The 20120-nt window shown below is 37.8% G+C and overlaps 1 protein-coding gene across 4 annotated transcripts in view; it reads right to left on the bottom strand.

Moving 5' to 3' along the window:
* The window catches only part of XPO1 (exportin 1), a 42608-nt gene extending 25987 nt beyond the window's left edge, over positions 1–16621 (bottom strand). The window contains exons 1-6 of one of the 4 annotated variants that reach the window (XM_070379393.1): positions 16130–16621; positions 15641–15766; positions 14722–14821; positions 12795–12926; positions 7997–8098; positions 4406–4478 (exon numbers count right to left, since the gene is read on the bottom strand). In XM_070379393.1, coding sequence (XP_070235494.1) covers positions 4406–4478; positions 7997–8098; positions 12795–12920 — 301 coding nt within the window. In that variant the 5' untranslated portion in view covers positions 12921–12926; positions 14722–14821; positions 15641–15766; positions 16130–16621. Of the gene's footprint in view, positions 1–4405; positions 4479–6804; positions 6869–7996; positions 8099–12794; positions 12927–14721; positions 14822–15640; positions 15767–16129 lie in introns of those variants that run through there. The other 3 variants (XM_070379394.1, XM_005889730.3, XM_070379395.1) reach the window with 3 other exon arrangements.
* Between the last annotated feature and the right edge of the window lie 3499 nt (positions 16622–20120).

Below are 20120 nucleotides of genomic sequence, written 5' to 3'. Positions count from 1 at the left end.
AAAGAAAAAAATAATGCCATTTGCAGCAACACGGATATACCGAGATTATCATACCAAGTAAAGCAAACCAGACAAAGTATCATATAATATCTCTTATATCTGTAATCTTTTAAATGATACAAATGAAATTTATACAACAGATACAGACTCACAGACAACAAACTTATGGCTACCAAAAGAAAAGGAGGGTGATAGAAGGGATAAAAGGAATTTGGGATTAAAATATACATACTATATATAAAATAGATAACTAAGACCTATTGTACAGCACAAGGAACTATACTCCATAGCTTTAAAAGACTGTCTTGACTTATAGTAACTGATCTATGTTATTCACTTCAAAACTTAAACCTCAAAGATATCAATGATATATAATATGTACACATGTAATATAAAAATGTAAAAGCAAAAATATTGGGAAAGTCATTAGGTTCTTAAATAAAGGACTGAATTCCAAATAAGGAGTGGTGTTAGTCACTGAAATAATACTAAGCAATTAATTGAGTAATTATATACCAGCTACTGGAGCTGATGGAATTCCAGTTGAGCTATTTCAAATCCTGAAAGATGACGCTGTGAAGTGCTGCACTCAATATTCCAGCAAATTTGGAAAACTCAGCAGTAACCACAGGACTGGAAAAGGTCAGTTTGCATTCCAATCCCAAAAAAGGCAATGCCTAAGAATGATCAAACTACTGCACAAATGCACTCATCTCACACGCTAGTGAAGTAATGCTCAAAATTCTCCAAGTTAAGGCTTCAGCAATACGTGAACAGTGAACTTCCAGATGTTCAAGCTGGTTTTAGAAAAGGCAGAGGAACCAGAGATCAAATTGCCAACATCCACTGGATCATCAAAAACGCAAGAGAGCTCCAGAAAAATATCTATTTCTGCTTTATTGACTATGCCAAAGCCTTTGACTGTGTGGATCACAATAAACTATGGAAAATTCTGAAAGAGATGGGAATACCAGACCACCTGACCTGCCTCTTGAGAAACCGATATGCAGGTCAGGAAGTGACAGTTAGGACTGGACATGGAAAAATAGACTGGTTCCAAATAGGAAAAGGAGTCCGTCAAGGCTGTATATTGTCACCCTGCTTATTAACTTATATGCAGACTACATCATGAGAAACACTGGGCTGGAGGAAGCACAAGCTGGAATCAAGATTGCCAGGAAAAATATCAATAACCTCAGATATGCAGATGACACCACCCTTATGGCAGAAAGTGAAGAGGAATTAAAAAGCCTCTTGAAAATGAAAGAGGAGAGTCAAAAAGTTGGCTTAGAGCTCAACATTCAGAAAATGAAAATCATGGCATCTGTCCCCATCACTTCATGGGAAATAGATGGGGAAACAGTGGAAACAGTGTCAGACTTTATTTTTGGGGGCTCCAAAATCACTGCGGATGGTGATTGCAGCCATGAAATTAAAAGATGCTTACTCCTTGGAAGGAAAGTTATGAAACCAACCTAGATAGCATATTCAAAAGCAGACATTACTTTGCCAACAAAAGTTCGTCTAGTCAAGGCTATGGTTTTTCCTGTGGTCATATATGGATGTGAGAGTTGGACTATGAAGAAGGCTGAGCGCCAAAGAATTGATGCTTTTGAACTGTGGTGTTGGAGAAGACTCTTGAGAGTCCCTTGGACTGCAAGGAGATCCAACCAGTCCACTGAAAGGAAATCAGTCCTCGGTGTTCTTTGGAAGGAATGATGCTAAAGCTGAAACTCCAGTACTTCTGCCACCTCATGTGAAGAGCTGAGTCACTGGAAAAGACCCTGATGCTGGGAGGGTTTGGGGGCAGGACAAGGGGACGACAGAGGATAAGATGGCTGGATGGCATCACCGACTCGATGGACATGAGTTTGGGTGAACTCTGGGAGTTGGTGATGGACAGGGAGGCCTAGAGTGCTGCGATTCATGTGGTCGCAAAGAGTCGGACACAAATGAGCAACGGAACTGAAGGACACACTAAGGGAAACCAAGGCAAGAGACATCTAACTCAGTCTAGGATTGTCAGGTATATTTCTGGCAAAGTGCTTCAGACAATGCTGTAAATTGAAAACGCCATTCCCCTAAAAACATGTGAAATTAACATCCGCTTATGGATGGATAAGAAACTGAAAGGTCATAAAATATGAACTAGACTGAAATAAATGATTACAAAAATTTTTTTGGCTGACTCTACAGCCAAACCTATCCTTCTCTGAAAATACATCAAGCACTGCCACTTTTGTGAATAAGCTTGTCTAAAGGGGCCAACCAGATTTTCCTTTTCTTTCACCACATGCTAGGACTCATATATACTAAGACTAGCTAACAAATGGAAGATAACAGCTTAAAAGATTGACAATTATAAACAAAAGGAATGTATAGTATTTCAGGGGTTATACTGATTTATTTCCAATGTCAAAGTTAAAGATGAAGAAAAATTAACATTTGGAAATATTAGTATACTTTGTGAGATATAAAATCTTAGGATGGTACAAGCCTCTTAGGAATGACAAAGTTGAAAAGAATCATAAATATAGTAGTGAATAAATTTATGTCTCAATTTTTGTAAACGAGATCAATTACTTTAAAAACACAAACTAAATTCATCATGCAAAGTTGCTGCAGATCTAAAGTTCACTAACATTCTCTGGGAGCCATTTTACATCCTCTTCTGATATTGAACCTCTGAAACACCCTAGAAATTACACTACACTTTCCCCTCCATGTAATGACTTCATTGACAGTGACAACCACGTATGTGGTGATAGTAACTTCAGGTATTTTTAGAAAAGATTTACATCCCACTCAATCTTACCACTAGTGTTAAGGGGAAATGTAAAGAGAAAGGTGATTCTGTAACTTTCAGAGAAATGAAGTGTCTCATTAATACAGAATAGGAACACATGAAGAATCCTCCTCCACCAGTTTTTTCGCAAACAAGACTTTTAAAACTGAAAAATCTTATGTCCTGGAATATGCACAGAAATATATGGAAGTTTTTGACTGTGTGATAAAAGCCAAAACATGCCACTCCCATTATTCATGTGGAAAGCAAAAAATGTCAAGTTCTCAAGGGTAACTGTAACCTCTGATATTATAAGCACATATTACTTCAAATCATTTAATTTTACAGCTGGAAAATAACTTGGAAGGATCATCGAGCATAATCCTTATCTAATAAGCAGCAAAGGTTTATGTGTTTAGAAATTAAAGAGGGACTTACCACAGTACAATGGCAATGAAATAAAAAAATAAACACTTTTCTGTTGGTATGGTAAGCCATGGCTCAAGCCACAAGTATAAAACAACAATAGTAAAGGAACTAGGACTTCACTGAAGTCCCTAAAAGTAAGTAGTGATGAAGTACAAAGGATCTATTTGGGACAGGAGTCAAACCGTACTTATTAATTTCTAAAGTCACAGAACATGATCTAAAATGGTTTCAAACCAAAATACAACATTAAAGAACCTCTTTGGGTGGCAGTATTCAAATACTTCCATACTATCATTCTTAATTCACAGTTTATGATGTTTTAGGGATATTGCTGATAAAAAACTGTCCCATTCTCCTCTAAATGTGTTATAAAGATGTCAAGATTTAAGTCAGGATTTCATAAATCCAGGTCACTATCCCATTATAAAGATGATATGAAAAAGCAGGTCAAAGACGACATCTTAAAAAGCAATAGTCCAAGAAAGGGAACATGATTTAATAGAACGCCATCAAAAGTAGAGTAACCCCATTATAAAGTCCAGACAAACAAGTAACAAAGTAGTTAATAAGGGAGTATGTGAAAACCACATTAAAGAATTTCAAGACTAACTTTGCCCCTTGTTTCTTAAACCATGACTACTTTTATCAAGGTAGTACAAAGGGAGACGTTAAAATATTAATACCAGGCATCATCAAATATTCATTTAAAAAAAATCTTTCCTATTTTAGAAACAAATCTTTTATAAGGTATGCTTAGAATTTCAAAAGGTAAAGTCCTATGATTTTTAAAACTTGGTTTTTCCTGTGCTGTTACGTTTATGTGTTATTCCTATTTTAATTCCCATTATTTGTTCCATGTGATGAATTTAAAACAATGCGTAAGAGCACATATTCAAATTTCATTCACTTCAAACATGGTCCAGATTAACTATGAGTTTGTAAGAATGTTTCACAATATTTACAGGAGAAAGTTGGGCCAGTCTAGTTTCTGCTTTCTCCCAAATAAAACCTTATTCTTCCTCTGCCCCCAAATATAATCAGTATCTGCCTTGCAACATAATGAAAGCAGTAAACAAACCATTAGTGCATAATAAACTATTAAAGATTTGACATATTCCCCTAATAGTCAACTAACAAAAATGCCAGGGATAATAAAATTCTAAATTTGCAATTCTTAAAACACTTTCCTACCTTCACATTGGTTCCTTGGAAGAATCTTCCACCTTGTTTTTATCACATTTTCCAAAATCTGTAGTCCATAATACTGAAAATTGGAGAATAAAAGTATGTGAATATATTGCTATAAGACTGGCAATTTCCAGGATTCACAAATGGACAGACATTCACACATTTACATCTAAAGTTTCAAAAACAGTATGCTACCAAGTTTAATTACATATATTAAACAAGGATCTATTCATTCGCCCATATACTGAATTTTCATGCATTTTCCTCATTTTATTGTTTACTACTCTATTTAACGTCCTGCTGTTTATACATGCTCACACCAGGAGGAAGAACCAAATAAAAAGCCCTTAGCAGCCAAATGGGCTGGGTGTGCAGAAGGAAAATGTAGCAGCCAGATATGAATTCACAGCATAAATGACTGCTTACAGGCTCACATACTTTAACAAAACCAGGCTCCTAAGAATTTAGCAGCTTGGATGTTCTCAAGCTTCCTACCATCTTCTAGGAGTTGTAAACTCTTGGCCAAGTATTAAAGTATTGTCACAGATACTTTCTATACAAAGTGTTTACAAACATCACTGGTGTGTTACTTAAGGAGCAGCAAGACAGCCCACGGGTTTAATTTAAAAATTTAACCCCACCCTTATAGTTGCTATTTCTACTAATTTAAAGATAAACTTTTGTGCACAGTCAAAATAATACACAAATGCATGTTGCAATCTGTTATCTACCTTTCAGGTATTTCTTCCAAGTATAGAAATAACTAAAAATGTAAATTAATAAACACAAATACCACTTTGAAGCCATTTTGTCCCCCCTGTTGATTACTCACTCTAAATAGTCAACAATATTTATAACAATTTATAAGGCTACAGGAGTTACTACCCAAAATTATTACCATGACCAATTAGTGTGGATAGACAGGAGGAAGAAAAGGGTCAAAATCCTTGTGGTATGTTTCAACTGGTTGAACTAGGGAAGAATCAGCTAGAATACCTGAAAGGCAAACTCATTCATATATAGACATATAACCTCAGATTGCAAGTTTTGGCTGAGAATAAGAGTTCATCTTTAAAATGGTTAGTCACCACACAATAAAATAGGAGCATTAGTATTTCAACCAAAGGGATCATGTGAATGCACACTTTATCCAAAGCACAATATAGACTGTCCCAAACTACATTGTGCTCAAACAATGTTTTTGCTGTTTTCTTTCATTTTTAACATTTTGTACTTTTTAAGGGAAATTTTGCCATTTCAACCCAAATCCTACATTTGCAGAACATTCCTTAAGAAGACTTCATAAATAAAAACAAGGCCAAAGCAAAATTCTGAAATTATAAATTTGACGCTATTAAAGTTTCATAATCAGCAGCAAATGGTGAAGCTTTCTATCCTATTTAAAGATCTAGCTCTCAGACACATGTAAATATACAAAGGTAAGTTTCTCACTGACTAACATTCTAAATTAACTTTAAAAACATACTACTCTAAACTTGCTTTAAATTAATTTTATAGTCATGAAGTCAAGAGGGGCCAAAGTTTTACCAAGTCAAAACAAATGCACTTCCTACTACATGGAATATACATCCTCTTGCTAATTTTCAACCAATTACAAAGATCTTTAAGAAACTAAGAAACAAAATCCACCATAAATACACCAGTTAAGAAGTAATAATCCTAATGATAACTTCACCATATTCAGCTGATATATTTTTAGCTTACCCCTTTTTAAATCTAAGAATATTCCCCCTTTATTTTGCTGCATTCATTTATTTACTTCTGCCTTTATATCTGATACTTTGTTACCTACATTACCAATTTACTGACCTCTAGTCCTTTCTTCAACTGTAAAAAAGTAGCACAGTTTGTTGAAGATACAATTCATATTTTCATCTTTCTGCTAGGAGGGCTGAAGTAGGAAGCCCGATAAAAGCTGTTTACAAGTTAGTTCAAAGGAAGACACAGATAACTTTCAGAATACCCTAAAACCCAATCTTTCCTAGACATTGAGACTTTACAAATGATGAGAATTCAGTTCTTTGAAAAGGAGTATTTTAATGAAAAAATCTGGAAGTGACAGCCAAATCTGAGGGCCAATGATAAACAACTACTTTGGAAATATACATAAATAATTCAAATATCATTTTGAAGTATTACATTTCTGCTTTACATCTCAGGACTTGAGAAATCCACTGCTGAGTTATGAAGATGAGGGACAGATAACAGCAAAGACTACATGAAGAAAAAAAAAAAATGAAATGATCCCTATGGTAGAAATTTCTACTGAGCCCTTAGAAATACTTATTTTACGCATTGAATTCCCCTTTCCCCTCCCACCACCCATGAAACAAAAACAATTGATGAACAGAATTCAGTTAAAGGGAATCAAAAGGGTAGACCTTGTGGAGGCCTGCCGTCAAAGCCTAGCTGTGTCAGTTGCACAGGAAGACACCCCTTTTCTTCCTATTACAAGCAATCAACATAATGGAACATTATGATTAATATCAGGTAGTGTTAACATCTTTAAAGAAAAAAAAAATGATTGCATAAAAGCCAAATGTCATAGTGCATAAATTTAGCACCAAATCATTTGTAATTTATGTAAATTGAAGAATTCTTTACCTGTTGCTTTCTTTCTGTTCCTCTAATCATCTCATTTTTCACAAGACAAATTTGAGTTTTTAAAAATACTGTTGATAAATCAACTTAAACATTAGTAATGTCTGTCAGTATAAAAAGCAAAATTTACCAGGCAAGCAAACAGGCAAACACTGTTATGTTACTTAAGGTTAGCACTTTGAGGAAGTTCTGGACTGTATTTTTGCCCTAAAATTTATAAGATGTCAAAACTAGTTAATATTTTAAAACTGTTAATTAACACAGTCTGATTTCAGAAACAGAGGTGAACATGGCTAATTTCTGTTTTAACACAATGTATACCAAGTGGAAACCTTGTGTGTTTTTAAACAGAATGCCATGCATGGTATTTTATTACTTTAAGGCAGTTTAAAGAGAAGTGTGAATCATCAAGCCTAAACAGTCAAAACACATTTTGATCAACCTTTCTGTTCAAACTTAAGAAAAAAGGACCCAAATGATAACATTTTCAATTGCAAATAAAAACTGAGTGCTGTCCCATTAAAAGCATTGGTACCATGGAGTCGGGTTTTACGCTGCTAACAAAACTTGGTTTTGGAGGTGCCTAGCCTGTGTTATATTGATCACTTGCCCAAAATGACTCTTCTGATGTTTCATCTCTGAATAACATTCAGAATAACATTCAGAATTTATGCTGAGATCTGTACACATATTCTAAAAAAAAAAAAAAAAAAAAAAACCCAAAAAAACCCCCAAAACAACAAAAAGAAAAAGCCACCTTGCATACTAGTCCCAATTACAAAACTCAATTCATAATTCTTAGGACTATTTGCAAGAATTAATTCTATGTTTAAGACTAAATTTTGAAATAAGTCAACATTATTAAATGATTTGAGATAACAAAGACTAATACTAAAAATGAGATACCTTCCTCAAAGTTTATGACTGGAAGAAAAGAAGAAATAATGGATTTTAAAACCACCACTTGCTTACTTTTGTGTTCATATTCTGTGAAAACTCCAAAATTGTGTCGACTCTTGTCCACGCATCAGGATGTTCCTTTAAATGTGTCAGTACTTCTTGAGCCATTCTTTGCTAAAATAGTACACAAAAACAATTTTAAGCTAACTTGTTCTTTTCAAAGGTATCAAGCAAGACAAAAGTCCAAATAGGAGAATGATTTTATCAACTTTTGGAAATACTGGGGGGAAAAAACTCCTTACAGAAATAAAAATGTGTCCATTATCAGTCTTAAAACTTCAGTTAAGAATGGAAATATACCTCTGAAACACAGAAGTGTTTTTTCCCCTTAATCTACCTCATTTGGTATTCTCAAAACGGAACTTAAAATTCTATCAATTCTAACAAAGAGCTACTCTGACATAAAGGGGTGTCTCAGCACACAATCAACCAAAAAAAAAAAAAAAAAAAGGCAACACAGAAAAATTCACATCTACTAGATAAACTGTGTAACAGTATACTCTGGTTTGTAAGAGTCACCAAGATATCTTCAACAGTATCTCTAAAACTATATTTCATGGGAGACAGACAAAAACCTAAGTCTAAGTAAGTCTACAAATCTCAAATACCTGTTGATACATTCAAAACATTAAGACAGTCTCTTTGGTTTATTGTAAACACACATTTATCTCTGAAAAATCTTCTAATTTTATATATTAACTCCTAGTTTGAGATTTCTTTTTTGCTTTTGTATTTCTAAAATGCAAACCCAGAAATAATTTGACCTACAAAAACATCATCTAGAACATTAATAAAATTAGTGTTTTTAAAATCTGTCCATTTTAGATGTTGTTGTACACTTGTATGTTTTTCTTTTAAATATCAGATCTAAAACTTACGGAACTTAGTACCTTTCTTCAATGCCATTTCCTTTCTTTGTTCCTTCTTTCTAGACAATCACTTTCATGATCTGGTGTCTTTTCCTTGATTTTCACAGCATGTGTATGACTTTCATAAATATAGTTGTATAATTACTGAATTTTATATTAATAGTACACTATGGAAATCCTTCTGCAACTTGCTCTTTCCATTTGACAGTTTTTTTCCCTCCGCTTTACTGAGCTATGATTGACACCTGACAGTTTTAAAGATGTAGCCATGCTGACATTATCTAGTTTCTTCATTTTAAATGCTAGTTTTTCGTATGATACAAACACTGTATTACCAAAGGCTAAAAAGTCTATTGATTTTCTACCCACGCCCCCCCCAGGAAGCCAACAGGTTAATGAGTTTCACCTTTAAGGCTCAACTGGATCCTAATTATCTTTTGCCTGTTTCTACCACATGTCGTAACCAAAAAAAAAAATAAGGCTGTCAGTTATCCTTCTGGTTAGATCATTTAGTTGATCAAGGGTTTGACTCTATGGGTAATTAATAAGAAATCATCAAAAAGGGAGGAGAAAAGCATTCTTATTTAAATCATCTCTGACAGAGACACCTCATAATATTAAGTTGGCTTTTATTCCAATTTACAAAAAACTCATTCTCCTCTTGTAGCTTTGATGTTAAGAAAGAAGTCTTTTCCTCAGGGAACAGACATCACATTCATGACTTTTTTCTCATTTATTAATGAGCAATACACACTGCTTATTGTTTAAAAGAAAACTTTGACAAATACTCACTAAATTAGGTAATGGTTCTGTACTCTAACAGTAACACGAGAAACACTGTGAAACTTGAAAGAAAAATCAGGTGCCTGGGTTTCACTCTAAGGGTCCAGGATTAGAGCCAGAGTGTAAAGTCTTGAAATACAGCTATACATTTTTAAATTTTGATTAAAGCACTGATAGCGTTAAAGGGTTCTAACCGTATTATATAATAACCAACCAACAAAAGTAGAAAAAATAGTTACGTGAGTTATTTAGGGTCAAAGCCCATTTTAGCAGTGTTTTGATTCTTCCCCTGAGAATATCTAACTAGAGACAATATCCAACTAGATAAAGACTTGAATGTAATATAGTAACCCATATTAAGAGGATAAGGTGTATTAAACATCCATGCCTAGAAAGTTATTTGGTCATGACACAACTTCATCAGTTTTGAAGTGATGAACATTCTACATATTATAAATGAATACTTTCCACAGTATTACTTTCATTTCAACCTCTGCATAAATCATGTTCCTTGCTTTTATATCATTCATTCTGTCATAATTTTACTCTCAAAAGTTACTTCTAGTATTTGCATCCTTTTAAACAACTGTCTTAATCCCACTGTCCCCTCATATTCTTTTCTTAACTTAAAAGCCCAGGAGGGGTTAAAAGACACAAAAGGAAACCAAAGAGAAAATCTGGCATCTCCCTGTGTTACTAACTGAATGGTGAAAGTATTTTAGTTGCTAAGCAATAGACAAAAAAGTTCAAGACACTTAACACAGTATTGAAGAAAACACCCAACTCTATCATTTTTTTCTCCTGGCGGCCTACTTGGCTAAAAATGTTTATAAGAGAAGGTAGTCCTAATATTACAGTGCTAAAATTTTACTATACTACCCATCTAAGCAAAAGTTCTACCTACACCCTTCTAATAATTTCTTTCTCTCCTAAGTTATGTAATCGTTTTAAAAAAGTTAGGCTACATAAAGGTGAGTTTGACAGCTTAATTAGCATAATTTCTAGTTGCTATTTTAAGTACATATTTGATGACAAACCAAAACCAAACAAACACTCCCCACCAAACCATATATTAAAACAATGACTTTACATCACATATCTTCTTTACTATACTTTCAAAAGTATCCTTAAAGTAGCAGTCACTGGTAACAAGTGCTTTACAAAACCTCATCACTAACCCCCTAGTCTCTTCCAAGGTAGGTAACACTTTGTGGATGAGACTCCAGAGGAATGACCAGAAACCTTACTGGAATAAAATTAAGACATCTAACATTAAAACAATGCTTTCCAAACTTTTTATCCAAAATAAAAACCCTCAGAGGTGGTATATAAAAAACCAACTGAACAAGGAAGTTTAAAGATACCCCAACAAAAAAGGGGTTCTTAGCTGCCTTTAGGCTCTAAGCCTGTTTCCTAATCTGTAACAAGTATCAACTTACTGATTATCTTTATACAATTGATTTGTCCTATAAGAGATCTAACTAAACATAAAATGTTTACTTTCGAGAAAGTTAATTTTGCTTTTATAAATGGGAAAATATTTGTAAAAACTTTCATAAATCTACTTTTTATTCAGAAATCAAATTTAAAACAAATCACTGTATCTCAACACTATGAAACATTACTAATAGTAGTATTACACCCTATTCTTCATAACCACTATTCCAATTATAAGCATAGGGCCCTGGTCTATTTAGTCATCATACTTTTAGACACTGTGAACCAGGTTAAAAAAGAACAAAGACTAGACAGCAGTGGTAGCTTAATGATGTGATAAAATTAAACGTCAATCTTCCTAGTGGCTTACAGACTTGTGCTTCTAATACAAAGGCGAGCCCAATCTTGTTGTTGTTCAGTCACTAAACATGTGATCCCATAGATTGTAAGCCCCGCCAGGCTCCCGTGTCCATGGCATTTCCCGAGCAAGAATACTGGAGTGGGTTGCCATTTCCTTCTCCAGGGGATCTTTCTGACCCAGGGATGGAACCTATGTTTCCTGCATTGGCAGGCGGATTCTCTACCACTAAGCCACATACCCCTCACTTCATGCATTTCAATCTTACTTTCATACTTTCTTCCCAAAGCAGCTGTTTTCCATACATCATGTTGGGATGAAATGGAACTTAAAACTTCATGTTGAACATATAATCATCAGGAAACTACTACATGGTAAGTGTAGCAAATATAGATACTTTTCAGAATGCTTGATCAAAAGCCCCTAGGAGTGTAAAACTGCACTAACAAGCTTACAAAATCACTGAAGTTATTTTTTCCACTCATACAACTTACATGGTCCTCAATGTTAGATTTCAGAAGGGAACAGAAATACTTATATACTTGCTAATATTTATGTACCATGTTTTTTAAGACTATCTTCTACGATGTCCACCTTTAAGAGGTTTCTAAAAATTATGAAAGTAGCTGGGGTTTAATTGGCAAATATTCAATATAATTCAGTATCTTAAAGATATACTGTCTCCCAGAAATGTACTTTCTGGCAACAAAATTGTACTAATAAGATACCTATCACATCACTTTAAAAGATCTTTTTAACCCAAAAGCAAAAACTTTTACTCATTTAAAACTTTACATTATTAAGTCCACAGGGTGAAGACTCAAGATTGTTGTTTCTTATAACATATACAAGTTTAAATTTACAAACACTTCTGTTTAGGAAAAAAAAAAACCCAACACCTTAAACTTATCAAAACATTATATGTTCAGACAATCTCCTACTTTAACAGTAGCACTTCTACATGTGCTAAAATTCAGACACTTGGTATTGTTGGATTTTTCAAATAAGTTTTATCTCTGAAGTACTTCTGCAATTTAAATGTTTCAAAAGAGAAGACTCTCTTAATTCCAATATATAGGGGACATACAACTTTTAATATCTACAAAACATTTAATACATTGGGATCTTTCAGTAAATGGGATAAAGGTTGCTGAAGGACAGAACAAGAATATTCCAAAACGTTCCACTCTAAACCGTTTGAAAATATAATGCAATTTATTTTTACAGACCACCTCTCATAGTTAATATATAATTCAAACTTAATACAAACTATGGAACACTTCTTTAAAAGGTGGTAATTTCAAATTTTATTCTAAACCCAGCAACTATTACATTGCAATAATATTTTGGTCAGCTACTTTACCTGGGCTCCTTCTCCATGGTATAAGCAATTCACCACATTGTCTAAAAGGTTGATATCCAGTTTTTGGCTGAAATCAAGCAGCTGACGAGCTGCATGGTCTGCTAACATTGTCATAATTGCTGGCATAGATTACTGAAAATAAAAAAAAAAAAAATTTAAGGTGCCTCTGACATTATCAGTCAAAAAGTTTTTACTCAAGTTATTTCACTTCCACTACGTTCTTACAAATACTTTACTTTGTATTTTGGAGATTTTTACCTGAACAACTAAGATAGTAAAAGGAAATCCTGAAACTACTTAGGTACTCCGTAACTGCATTGATTATTAGGATCTACTTTTAGACCTGAGAAAAATCGTACTGTTCTTTCTACTAACATGCATATAATCTTAACCCGTTTTAAAAAATTACTAAAGAATTTACAGCCCTAAAACCTGATACAATTGAAAGTCTTGATCTCAAATTTTTAAATGGAGATGAAGTTCATATAGATGTCCCCCTCTTCCTAAGCAGGGCCTTTTAGCTCAGTAAAAGTTCACTTTCCCTTATTTCATGCTACTTTAATTTTAAAACATATGGAAGACATTAAAAACTAAATGTGATATCGAAGTTTTCCTATATATAGCAATGATTTGCAGGAACCACAAGTCTAACCAATCTCATACCCTTAACTTATATAGAATTTAATCTTCTACATACAATGAAACCATCTATATTGTTTCTTCTTTGAATAAATATGGGGGTTTAAATTACAAGTGCACAAGCTCCTTGAACATATATGGTCTAGGAAAATAAACTTCATAGTAGTATCTAAAGATTTTTTAGAAAAATTTCCACGTATTCGCTAGCAAAGCAAAAAGCTTGCTAACTATCCCCTGACAACCCACCCTGCAAAAAAAACTAAATTCTATCATAACAGAAAAAGGAGCTTCTTCAGGTCAAATAATGTTCTGGCTGAAATCTACTGGTTCATATGCAACGGTATCCTTTTAAGAGGATTCTACTCCAAGGGGCTGGCACATGTGCACATTTTTATTGTCCAACATTATAAAAAATCTTTCCCTTTACTTTTCTTCAAAGTCAAGTGATGCTTAAGTCTGGCTAAATCAGTACTCAACCTTTTTTGGGTCAAGATGCCTCACAATCAAACAGGATGGCTCCTGCCAATTAAAAAAAAAATTCACAACTTCGTATACAATTACAGACAGACGATTCAGGATATTCCGAAAGCCACCCAAGAAACCTTGGGTTAAGCACTCCTGGTTTACAATACTTGGACCCAACAAGGTCATATGGTCATCTCTACTTCTCCCCCTCTTTTTAACCTTCCAAGACCAGGAAATGGGGTGGCTAACCGGATTACACTGGATCTGAACAAACTAGCTTGTTAGGAAAAAGGCTTATTTCTTAGGTATTTTACAACAGTTTAAAAACGTTAATAACGGCAACAATTTCAATTAACTCAAATGTTTTAATGATGTCAACTACAACAAAGTCTGAAGGATCAGTTAGGTTAGATATAACGTAAAAGTTGAGGAATTATGAATTTAAGAATTATTAAGTCTTTCCATCCACTATTGACAGTGGTGAGACTTCAAAAATTTCTACAGTAGTTATTAAATGTATTTCAAATACAAAATATTGGACACAATATTTGATCTAAATACTAAAAAACATATACTGCACAAATGTCAAATGTAAATTCCCCCTATTCGAGTGCCATACAATTTTAAAAATAAGAACAATCTTAAAAATTAATAACCAAAACCAAAAACAAAGTGACTCTTAAAAAGTTCTCAAGTACACTGTCCTTACAAATTCTTTCGAAACAAATTTCTGTGAAAAGATCAGGTTCAGAATAGAAGCTTGTGTTAAATACAGCAGGGCATGCCACCCTTAAAACTAGCTACTATCTTCGAAATGACCTACCTATTCTTGAACTGTAAGTAGTACAGAAATGGCGGCTTTCTGGTCAATGCCAAGCACATTTAGTCTCCCAAATCAAATAGCTTCCAAAACATTCTTTCCACTAACAGCAGTGTCCCACACGATTAAGATGTACAATCAGGCAGATAGCAAAAAGCCAAAGAGGGAGAGGGTAAGAGAGACCACAAAAGCCTTTTCTTCTTGAGACATCCAATCCTAAATTCCACTCACAGTATAGTAAATATAAAGTATTAACCAGCCATGTGGTGACTCCACAAGTGACTACCAAAATACCTCCACTGCCACTTCAAACTGAAGAGGCAGGCAGCTACACACTGCGGGTTCCCATCCCAAAACCAGAAACTCATAACCGCTGCTTTATGATAACTACATAGTAGGTCAAAAAAGCAAGTCTCTACAAGGAGAAACTGCTGCTTTAGGTGTGTGAGCAACTGCCTGCTTCATTCAGTAGAAACACACCTCACTAAGGCCCGCCCTCCCCCTCTCTTCCCACCCAAAGCGAAGTGCAGCACTTCTAACTATAGCAGACTGGAGCACGCTCTCACCCCGCCCATACTCGGAGGAGGCATTTAGACCAGGCGCCTGAAGTTCACCGCCCCATTCTCTATGCAGCATGGCCTCTGCGTGATCAGAGGAGGTCCGCGTCGGGCAAATCTTTTAATACTTCCTCCAGCACACCATTTCCTCCCACTCACCCCAAACTCAGGCATCAGAATAAAGGAGAATCAGGGTATCATCTACTGTACAATGCCAGCAGTAAATGAGTTGATCACTTTTAACTCACCCAAGTCCCCCGAAACAAACTACAGCACGGAACCTCATCTGCAGATCCCTGAAAAAATCAACTAACCTTTCCTGCTTCTAATTCTACTCTTAAAAAACCCAGAGATTCTGAGTTTACCTGCAGGAGGAGCAAGGACTCCACAGCCCCTCCCTCCCGCGATCCCAAGCTCTCCACCGAAGGGCCACGTGATGCAGGCGGACGTTTCAATGCTGCTGCACTAAATATTTCTGGAAACTTCCACTCCTAATAATTTACAGAAATGTTCCTGAAATCTCCCCAACTTCTCCCCAGCCCACCGAGCTGGGAGAAGCCCTTCCACCCCCGCGCCGGGCCCCACTTCACTATCTCGCTCCTTGCCTTCCGCCACTGTTCCCCGCACACACGAAATGACCCAGCCAGCGCTCCCCTCCCGCGGCCGCCTCCCCGCCTCCATCCCCCAGCAGCAGAAGCGGCTCCATTCAATCGCAAGCTCTGCTGTGGGCCCGCCGCCGCCTTCCCGGTTCGCCTCCCGCGGCCGCCGCCGCCGCCGCCGCGCCCCACGCCAGCCTCCTCCCGCCCAGCCGCGCCGCCGCCCGACCCTCGGCCCCGAAGACACAGTCGACTTACCCAGAGATTGAACCAACTGCTTCTTCCTTCCTTGTCGGGGTATTAGGGCAAGGGAGGACGGGGAGGGGGGAGAGGGGAGGAAAATCAAGGTGGGTTTCACAGTTTTCCCACCTTAAAAAAGAAATTTACAAACGAAGAGGATAAGGGCAAAAAAAAAAAAAAAAAAAAAGCTCAACAATATTTACTATTTCGGGGACACCTCCCGCCGACACGCACACTCACCCGCCCCCCCCTAAAAAGGGGAATTAATCTGTGGATAAATGCTCCCGCCTGGCTGGGGAGTGAGGGAAGGGGGAGGGGAACGGGGTCAAGTCCCAAAGATTCAGCCCCAGGGGGACCCTCCAGCCACAGGCGGCAGCAGGAGCGGCAGGAGTAGGGGCTGTAGAGTCCACACGGCCGGGGAACGCTCTGCTGCCAGTTGCAGTCCGATTTCCCCCTACCAAAATACGGCTCCCTCTCTCACGCGGCTCCGGCGCTGGCCCCCCCCCCCCACCCAGGCTCGCCTAAACTTTCCCCCCTTCTCCTGCTCCTCAGCGACTGGTGGTTCCCCCCTCCCCCTCTGGGTGGTTGCACGGACTGCAGCAGCAAAGACTGGAACAGGCACCGCCGCCCGGGCTGTAGCTACTGTTGCTCTTGCTGATGCTGTAGCTCCCGCTGCTCCTGCCGCGGCCGCTGCAGCCGCTTCTCCCCCTCCTCCTAGTGCCTCAAACTCGGAACCGGTTGAAACCGGTTCAGACTGGGAGATTCCATCTCGGTTGAGTTTTCAGCCCATGGCGCCGCGGAGCGTTTGGAACCTGGGCCTCCGCCCCCAGCCCGCTCGCCCATTGGCCGGTTCCAGCCACAGCCGCGCCATCAGCGTACCTTCTATTGGCCAGACCGCCTGTCAATCCCACTTCAAGGCGCCACACAAGCCCGCTGCTTAGGCCCCCGCCTCTTTCCAGCAGCGATTTGCCCGCAGAGTGGGGGAGGGGAAGTGGGGCGGGTCGCAAAGGAACGAGGAGGGGGGTGGAGGAAAAGGAGGTGGGACGAAGAGTTGAGCCGAGCAGAGAGGAGAGCGAAGAGAAGCCGTGCGGAGGATTGGTTCCAGAGGGCTGTCAATCAAACGTGGCCCGCCCTCGACTTCCCGCCCCCTCCCGTCGCTCCCCCTCCCACTGCTTAGCCCGCAGGCCCGGCCTTTCAGGCCCGCTCATTGGCTGGGCGCCTTTGGTGACGGAGGGAGTGGGGCGCAGCTCGTGAGCTAGTGGTGGCGCGAGTTTGAGCGCGGCGCGCGCCAGCCAGCATTCTCTCGGCTTGTCTCAGACCCGCGCTGGCCCGCCTCCGCCGGGTCCCGCCAACCTGCGGGGCCTGAGCCCGCCGGGATCCGGACCCGCCCCCGCAGATGGGGGCTGCGCTCCTAAAAGAGAGGGCACACCCAGCTGTGTTTTTCTTCGGGGAAGGGTGGGGTGGAAAAAAGGAGCGAAAAGACCTCAGTGGAGACCAACTGTAGGCCCCAGATCTCTCTAATCCATTTTAAATGCCTGGCTTGGGGACCAGAATGTTGAGAAGGTGAGGTGTAGGGCGCGCACTCTTTTCGCCTCGTAATTTTCTCGGAGATGTACCTAAATAGTTCGTGGTCAAGTATTTTTCAAATTTACCTCGGTGTCTCCCCCGGCTGAATGTGGCCTCTTCAACAAGGAATCATTCCTAAAAATCAAGACACTATATAATCCCTGTAATTGGCTTAACATCGCGTGTTTTTGCTGGGTAAGCTTCCATGCCAACCACCCTTGATCTTCCCCTACCCTAGGTTTTTTCTTTCAGCATAACTGCCCTTTGCATACTTCATCATCACCAAATAATATTTTCTATGAAAGTCACATGCACGTGGCCCTTCACATGGTTGTCTCTCTTGTCCCCAAGTGCCCATCAAGTGCTTTACTGATTGTTCTTCGCTGAAGAAATAGCAAGCAGCCCACCAAATTTTAGTAGGCCCATTGTGCCACCAAGAGGTTGATAAAGGGTTTATTAAATCAGTTTTCTTCAGCAAATTCTCACTCACAATGGACTGAAACATAATTCCCTCGCCTTCCACTAGATGTACCAAAATGATACTGGATTCCTTTCAGACCTAAAATTTTTATTCATTTCCTAACAATTATATCAAACCAAATTGTGTAATATACATGATATACACACTGAATACTTGGAATACTTACATTCTTACCATAAAAACTTTTAAAGGTTTTCCCTCCACATTTTCAGCTCTTAGAATAAACAGGTCACTGATTTTTTTTTTTTTTTTTTTAGATGACAGAATAATAGGAATAAAAACTGACTGGTCCTAAGACCTGGCTTTTCTCAGAATGTGATCTTAGGCAAGTCACTTCACCTCTTTGGGCCTCAGTTTCTTTCTCACCCATTCATGCCTCTCATCCATTTAAGAATCAAACGGATATGAAGGAGCAGTGTGACCCATAAAGCACTTAGTGGATTGTAAAGGTCGAATTAGCTCAGCTTGCTGACCCCTTCTTTGGCTGTTTTCATCCCATGTTTAAATCATAGCCCTTAAGTCATATTTCTCTGACCATAGTGAATCAGATGTAAATATTTAGCCCATTATTTTTGCCTAAAGTTAGCCAAAAAGCGCAAGAAGTGACAGGAGCAGACGATTATGTTTGATCACTGTATTTTAAGAATCAAATTCAGAACAAAGGTTTGACATATTTCTAATACTTTTTTCATTGTGTTCATTTGTTGGAATCAAACAGGCTTCAAGCCTTGGAGTGGGATAGGAATAAGGAAGTGTAAGTAAATTAGTTTTGAGTGTCTGCCTGCTATCTAGCAGGCTGTTAGAGACTTTTCCGTACAATATTTCATTGAATTGTTACAGCAACCCTGGGAAGTAGTCTTTTTCAGATCCCACTCTTTCTCCCTACCACCCTCTATCAAGCACACTTATACACAGATACATATGACACCACAATAGTTGAGAATTTAGAACCTATGTTTGTGTTCTTTTTGCTAATTCACATTGTCTCACAAAACAGTAATATCAAAAATAAGAGGAACAGAAACCCATAAATTCCTTTTCACTACTTGTCACTTATTTCTATTAAAATTTTTTTTAATTTGAACAGTAACACATGATTATGGTTAACAACTCAAACAGTGAAGGGGAAGGTAAAGTTGGTACCTGTGGGTTGGAAAGATGCCATTTCTTTCACATAAAAGCATACCATTAACTATTAGGCAATTAGAATCAGAAAAGGAAGTAAAATAAAGAAAAAGTTGATACTGATCCATTCATTCAACAATATTATATTGAGGTCCCAGTAATTGCTGGTCACAGACCTAAGTGCTAATGATTTGAGAGGGAGCAAATTCTACCAAAGTCTCTACTTTTATTGAACTTTGAGTTTAATGCAGAACACTGGGAGTAAATAACAAGTCAGAGAAATGGTATATTGTACAGTGATAAGTGATATGGTTAAAAATGAATCTAGGTACTTTCCAGATGGTCCAGTGGCTAAGACTCCATGCTCCAAATGCAGGGGGCCAGGGTGTGATCCCTGGTCAGGGAACTAGATCCTACGTGCTTCAGCTAAGAGTTCACCAGCTGCAACTAAAAGGTCCCACATGCCACAACTAACACCTGGCACAGACAAATAAATAAAAATAAATGAATCAGGATATTGGAGAAGGGAATCAAGGGATGGTACAATTTTAGATGAGTGATTGAGGAAGGTGATACCTAGAATGTAACATTCAATTAAAAAACTTGAAGGAAATGAAGGGCGAAGTACTTGCAAGTCTTTGGGAGATGACCTTTCTAGGAAAATGGAAAATAATGAGCTGTAGGCAAGTGCAGGTTTGGTGCTGTATTTACATTATGAGTTAGAGCCAGTTCAACTGATTCCTTGTAGCCAATTGTTAACTTTTCAAGAATTTTGCAAGCTGGTTGTCAAACATAGTCATTATTAAAAAATTAAATTATGTAAACTTCAGTTCAGTT

Source organism: Bos mutus, chromosome 11, assembly GCF_027580195.1.
Source record: "Bos mutus isolate GX-2022 chromosome 11, NWIPB_WYAK_1.1, whole genome shotgun sequence".
Classification (NCBI taxonomy): domain Eukaryota; kingdom Metazoa; phylum Chordata; class Mammalia; order Artiodactyla; family Bovidae; genus Bos; species Bos mutus.
This window is presented reverse-complemented; position numbering and strand designations above follow the sequence as displayed.